Source organism: Chenopodium quinoa, unplaced genomic scaffold (assembly GCF_001683475.1).
Source record: "Chenopodium quinoa cultivar QQ74 unplaced genomic scaffold, ASM168347v1, whole genome shotgun sequence".
Taxonomy (NCBI): domain Eukaryota; kingdom Viridiplantae; phylum Streptophyta; class Magnoliopsida; order Caryophyllales; family Amaranthaceae; genus Chenopodium; species Chenopodium quinoa.
This window is the reverse complement of record NW_018743920.1, coordinates 188846-201608: the sequence shown is the minus strand read 5'-3', so window position 1 is coordinate 201608 and position 12763 is coordinate 188846. Positions and strand designations below refer to the sequence as shown.

The 12763-nt window shown below is 36.0% G+C and overlaps 1 protein-coding gene across 1 annotated transcript; it reads left to right on the top strand.

The window, feature by feature from the left end:
• The first annotated feature begins 512 nt into the window (after positions 1–512).
• Positions 513–5946, top strand: LOC110687659 (protein ACCELERATED CELL DEATH 6-like). Its single transcript, XM_021864286.1, has 5 exons — positions 513–693; positions 3224–3829; positions 4079–4605; positions 5114–5671; positions 5920–5946. The coding sequence occupies exons 1-5, from the start codon at positions 513–515 to the stop codon at positions 5944–5946; spliced, it is 1899 nt and encodes a 632-aa protein (XP_021719978.1).
• Positions 5947–12763: the final 6817 nt, after the last annotated feature.

Here is a 12763-nt window from a genome sequence, read left to right as displayed (position 1 = left end):
AAAGGTCCATATTTGTCATCGATGTTATGTTAAATAATGACCTTTATTATTAATATTGACCATTATATTAATTTAAGACTCTTATTATAATAATTACGAAGAATGTGCACTGGAAATATTTAACCCTTGCCTTGTGGCTATTTTTAAAAATTACGAAGAATGTGCACTGGAAATATTTAAAATGGATACTGAGTTGATTTCCAACATGCCTAGTGGTCTTGGTTCCTCCTTAGTCTATGAAGCCATTTTCAAAAAGATGAGCAAGTTAGCTTTACAGATCTTGAGGTCCCCCCATCCTATTAGTTGCTCTGGTAATGTTATTGGCAACACTCCATTCCACGTGATACATCATACCGAAGGCTAATATGATAATAGAGCTGTTTGGTATTTACAAAAAAGAATCACCTAGCATTTCCATTAATCAACATCCCTGGTTAGTCAAGAACAAAGACGGAGATACCCCTCTGACATTGGCCATAATCAAAAGGAAAGAAATTCTGGCAAAATATTTAATGTCAGTGGATGAAAATGCAGTGATTGAAAGTGAGAAGAATGTTATGTTCCTGGCTGTCGAGAATGAATGTCATGCAGTTGCCGAAGAGATATTGACGATAATCGATAACAAAGGTTGGACTCAACTTCTTACTAACCATCGCAACTTGACTGTCTTGCATCTTGCACCGTTATGCACAGGTGAGTTCACTATTTATTTATCTTTCTTTCTTTTTTATTTTTAGCATCATCATTGTTAATAAATAACAAGTTTATGTCATGTTTTATCCAACATTTGTTGACATAGTGCTACACAATAATTCAGACATTATATAATCTCTATATTTAATAATTTTTTTGTGAAAATAAATAAATAAATAAAGGCGCCTAGGATCTTGTTAGATAGCTTTTTAAAATACTTTCCTTGGTATTAGAATGATATTTTAGTCAAAAAAAAAAAAAAAAAATCAAATAGGAAGCTACATCCAAAAATGGAAAGACTATCATCCATATATAAATTTTTCTTATACTCCCTCCTTTTTTTTTTATTGACGTATTTTTATACTACCTCTGTTTTTTTATTATGTGCAACAAAGGGATATTATTTGTGAGACATAAAGATTCCCTTGTTGCACGTATAATTGCACATAATAAGAAATGGAGGTAATATATCAAAATAATTTTATAACTAACATAAATTTTATTGCCATAAAAAGTTGGTGAAAAATAATTAAAAGAACGATTATATTGATGTTATCATAGATTAAAATATTATTCTAATTACCTTATATATATTAGTATAATTTAAAAATTTACCTAGTATATTGTTGAATATTTTTAATATACTATGCTAGCATTTTTTTTTTACACAAAGTATATTCTAGTTAAGTATGTATAGATTAAATATGATTACTAATATTAAAAAAATAGTGTTATAGGTTATAAATTGAATGTCATGAATATATATGTGGCAAAAAAAAGAGAGAGAAAAAAAGGCTAGAATGTTTTAACCCGAAGAAGACATACATGTGTCAACCCTAATTATTTCGCTTTTGATGTGTCTTTATTGATCAAAAACTTTTGTTTACATTTGGTTTACAATATAATTAGTATTAATCGAACAATGGAATAAGTTTCGTAAAGAAGATTTTTTTATTTTCACTCATTGAGATTTAATGTTTACTCTTGTAAAAGGGTAATTATATCGATAACGCATAACTTACTTTTATTTAAACTGGAGTAACTTTCATTTATATTGGGGTAAATTTTATTTAATTAGGGTTTTGATTATTTTTAAACCTTTTAATAAATTAATGTACAATACTTATTGTACACCTGATTTTTGTTAAAGTTTATGTTTAATGATTGATTAATTATCCATGTTCTATGTACTTTTACGTTAAAAAGTCTACAACAATAATTAATAATTAAAAATACTGAGATTAATGACAATTGAATTTAGGAAAATTTAACAGGAATAATCCAACTTTTTATCCGTTCTCCCGTATTAATCCCACCTTTTGATTATTCCTCATTAATCCAACCTTTGCCCCCCTTTTTCTCACAGCAACCCTTACAGGTCACTTGACCATTTTAACCGGTTATAAGTGCTGACGTGGCACTTCCTAATTGGTTTTTTGTTTTTTTTTTAATTTACTTTTTTTTTAATTTTAATATGTAAAAAAGAAAAAAAAAAACATCTCAGCCACCCCCTCCTCCCTTCAGCCACCTTACACCCACCATGAAAACCTAGGCCATGGTAGCTCTACCCATTTTCTTCTCCCAACACCGCAGCTCCGCCGTCGCCACCATCGCCTCGATCACCTGCCCCCTCCGACCAACTGCAGCCCCACGCTGCTGTTCACGACCACCCATGAAACTCCCTTCTCTCTCCTCCGCGCCGACGAACTACCAGCAGCGCCATGCACCTGAACTGCCACCACTCCCTGCCGCTACCGCTCCACCTCCTTCTTCCTCCTCCAACCCCAAAAACCACCGGTCACCCCAAATATCACCAGTTTTCAAAGTTTAGGGAGAAGTGAGGTAGGGGTTCAGATTGGTGGAGGGGGTAGGGTGAGGGTTTCGGGGCTGGTGGGGGTGGGGGTGGGGGTAGGGGTAGGGTGAGTACAAGACCCCTCACCGGCACTACAACGGCAGCTACACCGACAGCAGTGCTGGCCTCCACCACCTCCAATTCGATTATGATTATGCGATGTTGATGATGGTGATTGGTGAATGTGAGCAACCAACATGATTAAGGAAGAGGAAGGTCGGTTTGGGGGGGATTTGTATGGCTGGTCTTTTTTATTTTTTTTTGTTTCTTTTTCTTTATTTATTTACTTTCTTATTTTATTTTTCATTTCTTTTATTCTTCTCTTAATTAAAAAAAAAAAGTAAATTAAAAAAAAAAACAAAAAACCAATAATTAGAAAGTGTCACGCAGCACTTGTAACCGGTTGTACCGGTAGTCAACCTCCAAGGGTTGCTGTGAGAAAAAGGGGGCAAAGGTTGGATTAATGAGGAATAATCAAACGGTGGGATTAATATGGGAGAATGGACAAAAGGTTGGATTATTCCTGTTAAATTTTCCTTGAATTTATTCATACACCATTATCTAAAAAGTACATAGGAATTAAAATATAAAATAAAGTTAAGTTTCTTTTGCGTATATTTTTTAATTATGAGTGATTGATATATAAATTATTTAATAGAAATTCTTCTATAAAAGCAGAAAACTTCTGTGCACGACTAATCGAAGGACATCCAGGATTAATAAAAAAGGTTGATAAAGAAGGATCTACAATAGTTCACTTTTGGATAAAAAGTGACAAAGAATGGTTATTTAAATTCATACTTGAGAGCAAGTGGAAGGTTTCGTTTGTCAAACTTATTGATGTTAAGGATTATAATTACCAAAATAATCCTTTTCACGTCGCTGCAACTAGCTCTCATGAAGCAACAAACCAAATTGTACAACTCCTTGTAGAAGCTTACAAAAAAAACAATCTAAATTGGGATGAAAAAGATATAGATATGTTGCCGTGGTTTGAAAAGAATAAAGAAAATGAAGGACCTCTGCACTTGGCAATACGCCATAAACATGAAGATCTTGCACTGTACATACTGTCCCTTGTCAAGAATGATCAAAAGGTAGATCTAGAAGAGCTACTAGATTATTTCATGCCGGAGCACTCTACATTGTTTCTTGCTATGGAAAATAATTGCGTTACAGTAGCCAAATTCATACTGGAAAATTTGGATAAAGACGAACGAGCCAAATACCTGAAGAATTTCTTAGATGGCCGGAATATATTGCATCTTGCTACAGATTTAGTAGGTAAGATTTCTTCCACTCTAGGTGTACTCACTTTAATAATAATAATAATAATATTATTATTATTATTATTATTATTATTATTATTATTACTTTATTAGTTCCACTTTGTATTCATTTTGTGGATCCAATTTAATTGAAAAATTATGACTTTAATTAAGAAAAGACATTTAAAAGAGAATGAGAATTTTATTAGAGAATGATTAAAGGAATATTATAATTGTTTTAACTTTTTGTAAAATATGAAAGCAGACGAAAAGTTCGGGGCATTACTAGTAAACGAAGAACCGGAACTCATCACCGAAAAAGACAACAATGGACAATCATCTTGGGATAAAGCATTTGAACTTGGTCGTGTATGGTTTATACAAGCAGCTTTGGAAAAAAAACCGACTGTGTTCGATAGCGAACCACGGCCTTGGATTAAAGCATGTGAGAATGGTCATGTCTCAGCTCTTCGAGCCTTCATCGACCATATTCCAAGAGAATTTCTATATCTTTGTATTGAGTATAAGGATTCTCCTTTACATCACATTAAACTTTCAAGTTTAAAACACTATGAAGAGTTTCTTAAGATTCCACGCATGATGGATCTAATTAATCTTCAAGATTCTACAGGTGCAACACCTTTACACAAAGCAATACAAAATGCAGATTTATTATTGACTGAAACTTTACTCACCATTGATATGGTATTATATGACATCAAGAACGATGAAAATGTCTCTGCCATAGATCTGTTGGCTCAAAAATGTGAAGACAATCAAGCATGTCCATGGGTATGATTTCTTTCTAATAAATTTTATTCCATTACATGTTATCAAATGCTTTAATAAAAAAATGATATTTTTTTTTTTCTCTGTTTTTGATATTAGTTTGTTGTAACATAATAAGATAAGATTTTTCAAACTTTGAACATTCTCCGATTTCATGTACAAAGCTTTAATTGGATTAATTATATGATAGGAATGATTGATGTAGAATAGCATATGAAATAAGTTTTTTATACATCATAGTTTCTGTTATAGTTCATCATGGACTAAGCCGAGATGGGCTTAAGTCGATCGGGCAACAAAATAACTACAAAAGTTAAAAATCCTTGTCTATGGCCTGCCTTAAAAAAGTGGGATGGGACGGGTTGAGCCCGACTTCGAGCAAATTATTTTTGTCCAAAGACCGCCAAAATCAAACCGGGCCGAGTTAGGCCTATCTTAATCACCTCCCGTTACTTTAATTTTTATATTTTGTTGGATGAAATGAACATCGATCAATTTTGAATCATTACAGGACAAGATGTGCAAAAGACATGGTCTTAATCCAAAGATTAAAACAACGTACTTTCGAGCTAAGACGAATTTGTTGGATGTGCGAAATTCTCTGTTTGTGGTAGCTGCTTTACTAGCCACTATTACATTCACAGCTGGATTCACTCCCCCCGGTGGATTTACTCAAGACACCGGTGAAGCAACTTTGGCAAAGAAGGCAACTTTTTTGGTGTTTTTGGTATCTGATACACTAGCACTATTTTTTTCAATGTTGGTGTTGATTTGCCTCATATGGTCTATGGTTTACGAATCTAGTCAATCTTTGTTTTTGATTGATCGAAGTATGGTGTTACTCCGTTTTGCATTAAATAACACATTATTGGCATTTATGACGGGAGTCTACGTTGTCATAGCTCCAAAGTCATTGTGGGCAGCTATTTTCATTATTGTCATCGTGAGCTCTCTCATTGGAATTTCAATCAGCAAGACTCTCTTGTACAAAGCACTATTGTATCTAGACAAGTTTTTCCCTTCTCAAAATATGAAGAAGTGCAGAGATCGATTTCATTTGATGGAATTGGTAAGCTTTTTGTCAAATAACTTTTACTTCATACTAGTTTCTTCTATCTTTGAAATTGATAATCTTGCAAATTTTACTCCATGGTTGTGCATAAATGCATGCATAACAGTAATTTCACTCCGAAACTCTTGTATTTGTGCACTTAACAAGTTTATTGAAAAATTAGCTATCAAAATATAATAGAAATACAAGAGAATGAGTAGAAAGTATACACATCTAATACTTAAATTAATGTATTTGTATTGCAGGGGTGCATCTCCAATAAGAATGAGTAGAGTTCGTGCTTAGTTTTCGATACCAAAGTTCGAACTCAGGTCGATGATTTGATTTACATGCAGGTTGTATAGAACTAAGTTCACTTCATGTTTTATTTATATACGGAGTTGAAGAACTCGAGAAAAGTGGATGGAAATAAAGCTCAAGTGTGTTATTTGTTGTAAATATATATATTATGATTATACATGATGAGTACATACAACATTCTTAATGTCATTTTATTTAATTCAGAAATTAACCTTTTTATATTATGAAAATTTAAAATATTGTTTTTTTGCGTATAGTGCCAAGGAGATTTACTTGGACTTGTTGATTTATAATGATGATTCGGACTTCTTGGGATGCTGATCGAGTAAAGGCAAACAACATAAGCGTGGTGTGCTGATTAGGGGGTTGTTGATTAGGCCTGGCTTTGTGGGATGCTTATCGAGTGAAAGCTTAAGAGGAGAGAGAGAGAGTTCATATGTAGTACGAAAGTAATTAGGGGGGGGGGGGGGGGGGAGAAGAAGGAAAGGGGAAGAAGAAGAGAACCAGGAAGACAGAGTATAGTGAGGATTGAGAAATGATTAGGGATTTGCTATACATCGCCAGCGTTTTTTATATAACGCCCATAAATTTTAGGTGAATTTTCCATTTTGCCCTTCTATATAAAAAAACAAACTCAACCTTCATTCATTATTTCAAATCTAAGTTTTCAATTGTTTAATTTAAAAAAAAGTGAGGAAGTTTGAGACCGTGAACCAACGGCCACAATGGTCATGAGGGCTAGCCGTCTGAACCGGACGATTAGACGATGGTCAATCCAGTCTGGTTCAGCCGGCCTGGTCAAGCCGACTGAACCGGTCGTCTAGTTTAGGTGGCCCCCCTTGTTTTGTTTTTTAGTTTTTTTTTTTTTGTAATTAATAAATAATTATATAATTAATTGTTTTTTTATATAATTAATAAATAAGTATAATTAATAAATAATTATATAATAAATTATTATTATTTTTTTTTTTTTAAAAATAATTAATTTATTACAATATAGACAATAACTGAGTAAGCTATAAATATATAAGTTACGTATGTAAAATAGTTTATCATACTACCATCTCAACAAATAAAGCTCTATTTTGTTATTCAAGTTTAATTAAAAAATACAAATATCCTCTATTAGTGTGAGTACTTGTATTCACATGGAAAATTGAGATCTACCAGAATACGCGGTCCACGTCGTCTAATTACGTCGGGTTTGAGATGATTTAGGGGAATTTCGAGGGTACATGAAACTCGGGAGGTCATAAATATGGCCTTGGGGGTTCAATCGGGGCGATTTTTTTTTAAATACCTTATTTTGAAGGGCACAAATTAGAAATCCAACCGGATCGGCCGCCCAATTCCAGGATGGAGAGATATTGTGTCCAAACATTGAGGTCCATAACTCGGGCTCCGGGTGTCCGATTAGGGTGAATTTGATTTTGAAACAGCTTGTTTTATCGAGATCTAGGGCGTGGCAAGTTCCCAAAGAGAACTTGGCCTCAAAAAATCCTAAAATGCCCAAAAAACACCTCTAAAAAGGAAATTGAAAATTAACCGATATCCCTTATACAAGTAAGGGGTATAAAGGTAAAAAAAAATCTTATTCGATTCTTGTATTTTCTAATTGATTGATATTTCCCTTTTGTTAATTAGGCTATCTAATTGATTGATTTATTTTTTAATTAGTTTTTTAAAATTTGTCTTGCTATTAATCCAATCAATTAATTCTTTTCTATCAATCCAATATTCTTTGCTATTATCAATTAATTCAATCATTTCATCCCTTGTATAATTACTAAATTAATTTAAATTAGTTTGTCTAAATTAATAAAAAAAATTCTTAATTAATCTAAATTATTATACATAATTATTAATTCATCTAAATTAATAAAAATTAAAATAAATCAATAAAAACAATTCTAAATTACTCTAAATTATTATTTTCTATTTTGGTTAATCTAAATTAATTAAAATTAGTCTAAATTAATACTAATTAGTCTAAATTAATATAAAATATTCTAAATTATTATAAATCATTGTTGATTAATTGAAATGTATAACATATTTATAAAAGAAATTGCACAGCGGTCGTTTGTTCTAGACAACCAGGCCGTGGTTCGGCTGTCCGTTTTGGACGGCCGCCGCGCAATTTGGGTGGTTCGACGAAATTTACCTCGTTTCTGGCGATGTTGTAGGCTCGAATAACTCCTCCGGTGATTTTTGAGAGTTCGACATTTTTTTAGATGAAAATTTGAATTTTTGGAGAAATTAGGATGAAGGAAAAATTGGGAAAAAAATAAGATTTGCGAGCGTTATGTGGAATTTTGCGGGCGATGAATAGAAGTTCACAATAATTAGGGGGTTGTCTATTTTCTTATTGGTCTAAAATTTTAAATTTAATTATTTTATATTTTTTTTCTAATTGGTTAACTAAAGAGATTGAATTGTTTGACTACTCAATTTTTTTTCTTTTAATTAATTAAATCCCACTAAAAACTCAAGCCTAACCTAGCCCAGCTCTATTTTCCTCACTAACAAAATACTTCATTCGTTCTTTTTTTATCGCATCACTTGCCTTTTATAGGAAGTTTTACAAATATTGCATCATTTCCATTTTAAGACAAAAAAATCTCTGTTCACACGGAAAATACCCAACATATACCCTTACTTTTCCACACTTACTTTTGATTTCATTTTTACATTACATGGACAATTTTTTATTTTTACGTTTCTTTCTCATACTTTTTTCCACTATAAAATTTTTCCTCTAAAACCCCTATAATGCGATAAAAAAAGAACAAAGGAAGTATATATTTTCTTTTCTCCACATTTTGCAAGAGTTGAGTCTCTTATTTTATAGGAAAATTCTACATTATGACCCTGTGGTATTGACTTTTCCAAACTGTACCCAGCGTTTTTGAAATGTCTACACCTTGACCCTGAAGTACTGTTAGTGAGCATACTATAACCCTGCCGTTATCTCACCGTTACTATTCCGTTATCTTAATTAAAAAAAAAATTAAAACCACCCTAAACCCCTTCCCCCACGCACCAGCTCACCCACCCTCCTACCCCCAACAAAATAATCAAACAACATAATAATCAAATATTCACCAAACGAAAAGACGAGGAATGCGATGTCACTCCCACTGACCTTCTTGTAAACACAAGACTCATCTGGATTCTTAATAAAACCCAACTTACTAATGGCTTCATTGAATCGCAGATTCTAACTTCTGCTTGCCTGCTTTAATCCATAAATGGACTTCTTATGCTTGCAAACCTTCCCAGCATTGCTTGGATCAACAAAACCTTCCGGCTGTGTCGTGTACACAGTTTCTTCCAAAATCCCATTACGGAAGGCGGTTTTGACATCCATTTGTCATATTTCATAATCGTAATGTGTGGAAATTGCTAGGATAATCCGGACATACTTAAGCATGGCCGCGATTGGCGAAAAGGTTTCATCATAATCAACGCCGTGAATTTTCCTGTAACCTTTTGCCACCAATCTAGCTTTTTTTATATAGATACATTTCCATCTTTGTCGGTTTTCAACTTGAAAATCCACTTGCAACCGATAGGTGTGAAACCTTCGGGTAAATCAACCAAGTCCCAGGCTTGATTTTCAAACATGGAGTCCATCTCGGATTTCATGGCTTCTTGCAATTTTGTAGAGTCGGGGCTCATCGTAGCTTGTTTGTACGTCGCTTGCTCATCTTCATCCATAATAAGGATGTCTTGATCTTCAATTAAGACAACACCGAGGTATCTGTCTGGTTGAGATCTTGGTCGTTACGACCTACGCAGGGTAATAGATTGAGCATTTGCATTGTCGGTTTAACTCTAACTAATGTTAACAGCTGCTTCTAAAGCATTTTGATTGTCAGTTTTGTCAGGTTGACTTTGTTGCTCGTCCTCTCGAACTTCATTGAGTTCGATTTTCCTCCTACTTGTCATTTGGGAAAGGTGCTCCTTCTCCAAAAAGACACCATCACGAGCAACAAACACTTTGTTCTCAGATTTGTTGTAGAAATAATACCCCTTAGAGATTACACACCAAAACTCTTGGAACGTATATACCTTGAGTATGAACCTATGGGGGGGGGGGGTTATGCGACTTTATATTTGACCATAACTCCTACTGGGGGTATAAGACGATGTACTTTCCTTTTTATTATTTATTATGCGCAGGATACAGTCACTACATGTGATATTTGCCTACCCGGTTAGCTCCCATTGTAGTTTACCTCATTTGTTTGAGGCAGGGATTGGTTGGAAACCCGTTCAATGTGTAATCAAAATTAAATGAATATTGTTAGTAGTCTAGTCAAGTGATGAATGTTGTGTGCTTGTAAACAGGTGCATCAAGGTAAGTTGTATGTTGATAGGATGAAAGCATGTTAGTGTGTTCTAATTACGCTTATGTATACAGCTTTGCTGATTGTGTGTGTTGCATGTTTCTTTGGCCTTGTCTTTACCTTGTCCCTACGATGACCCATTTTTAATGGCGAGTAGTGGGGACTGGTAGAGAGAAGCTTTCAGATGATGAAGCATAATTATGATGGGACATGAGTGAAGAACGAATCATGCTTAGTTCTTATAGGAATGTGATGTGTTTATTTGCTTTGAATTATTATTGCTCATGAGACTAACGCAAGTTTTAAAAGTATTTGGATTTAAGGGCCTACAATGGTTCCAAATTTTAGGTTGACTTCGTTTGACTTCGGTTGACTTTTACTTTCGTTTGGTTTGACTTTTAAGTTGACTTGATTTTTAATAGTTTTAAAGGTAGTTTTTCGCTGTGTATCTTTGATAATTGCCATAGTCGTCTTCACGGTGGCGGTAATATCTTAGATTTTCTTTTTTCGTATTTTAAAAAGGGAAAAATAGGTATTTCAAAAGAAATGAATTTCTAGGGTGTTACATCCGCCTTTCTCTTTTTACCGGCTGCCCTTGAAGCCGGTACTTCCTGATTGCAGTTATCAAGTTCTATGAGCTCCTTGTCGTGACCGGCTGAAGCCATAGTTGGTTTGACAACTGAGAGGTAGCACTCCCTAGTCGTCTTTTTGTCCCCGTTTAGGGAACCGACTGTACCATCATCCTTCTCAAACTTAATCAAGATGAGAGACGAGATAATTGCTTTTGACTCGTTGAGGGTTGGACGGCCAAAAATCATGTTGTAGGCGGTCAGTTCCTCAACAACTAAGAACTTGACGACCATGTGCCGCCCTTCCTCCTTTTCGCCCAGCCGGATGGGTAGGTCAATCCTTCCCACCAGATGCACCACTCTTCCCTCAAAACCAACTAAAGGGTGAGGGGTTGTGTACATGTTGCTGGGTTTGTACTTGAGCTTTGTCAGGCACTGGTAGCTTATCAGGTCAGACGAGCTCCCAATATCAATTAGGATCCGGCCAACTCGTTGATCGGCGACCTTGTATTCGATGACTATGGGGTCATTATGAGACCGCCTGACCTTGCCTCGGTCCTTTTTGGAGATTAGGACCTCAGGAAAGACGTCTTTCAATGTCTGGTCCTCACCCACTGAGTTGAACAGCTTCCTGATGTTGTCCTTGGTACCCCGGATGGTGAGACCCGCAAAACCGCCTGCAATGGTGAAGATGGTCACTTCAGTTTCAGAGTTGGCAACAAGTGATTTGGATGAGTGCCCCTTGTTTGCTTTGGGGGTACCCTTGGACTTGGGTAAGTAGGACTTTAGAGCCCCTTCATCAGCCAGACGGTTCAACAGCCGCCTGAGGCTATATCAGCCGTTGGTGTCATGGCCAACGTCCTCATGGAATTGGCAATACTTGCTCTTGTCGCGATTGTTGACGGAACTTTTCATGGCAGCCGATTTTTCTATGGACAACCGGTCCTTGATCTCCATGAGGATGGAAGAGCAGTCCTTGGTGAACTCGTACTTTGGGACGTACGGTTCTGATTTCCTTTTACTCTTCTGGGACGGCTGACTGGATCGGTCTGTAGCCCAGACTTCTTTTCTTTTATTTTCTTCTTTCTTCGTCGGCTGGGGTGCAGTGGCCGGCTCTCTCTCTTGTCGGACTTTTTAGGGTCCGACAGATGCCTTACAGCACAAAGCTCCATCACCTGTATATAGGCTTCAGCCTCTATTAGTGCCTCTTAGAGGGTAACGACCTTCTTCCTGACTAGGTCGAACTTGAAGGTCGACCCATCCTTCAGACCCTTGAAGAAGTCTGTGTAGGCAACATCGTCAGATAGTTTCTGAATCTGAATTCTCGTCAGATTGAACCGCCTGACATAAGACCTAAGTCCTTCCTTCTCCCCATATTGTATTGCCCCAAGATCGAGACTTGTCTTTTTGGCAAGGATATTCATGGAGAAGTTTGACGTAAAAAGGTACGCCAATGTTTTGAAATTGGTGATGCACCCAGCTGGCAAGTTGTCAAATCACCGTTGGGCTATGCCCTTCAATGTAGCCGGAAAGCATCGACACCAGGCGGCGTCATCCAACCCTTGTAGGTACATGAGGTTGGTGTAAGCCATTAGGTGGTCTTCTGGGTTGGTGGTACCATCATAGGTGCTGACCAACACGTTCTTAACCTTGGTCGGCTATGCTGCCTCGGTTACTTCCCTGGAGAAAGTCGTTGGTTGTTCTCCAATATTATGCAGCCGGAGCTGCCAGTCCATAGGTTGGACCGGCTGTGCCGCATGGCCCCCAAAGAGGGTCGGCTGCATATAAGGAGATTCATACAACATGTAGGGTGACCCAAACGGTGTCGCCTGGATGACATTCAGGCCAGTGCGTGCGGAAAGATCGCA

Coding starts and splice junctions, on each gene's coding strand:
- LOC110687659 (XM_021864286.1), top strand. CDS start 513: ATGTCAGTGGATGAAAATGCAGTGATTGAAAGTGAGAAGAATGTTATG. Junction 694..3,223: donor TCTTGCACCGTTATGCACAG/GTGAGTTCACTA, acceptor CTATAAAAGCAG/AAAACTTCTGTGCACGACTA. Junction 5,672..5,919: donor GATTTCATTTGATGGAATTG/GTAAGCTTTTTG, acceptor TTTGTATTGCAG/GGGTGCATCTCCAATAAGAA.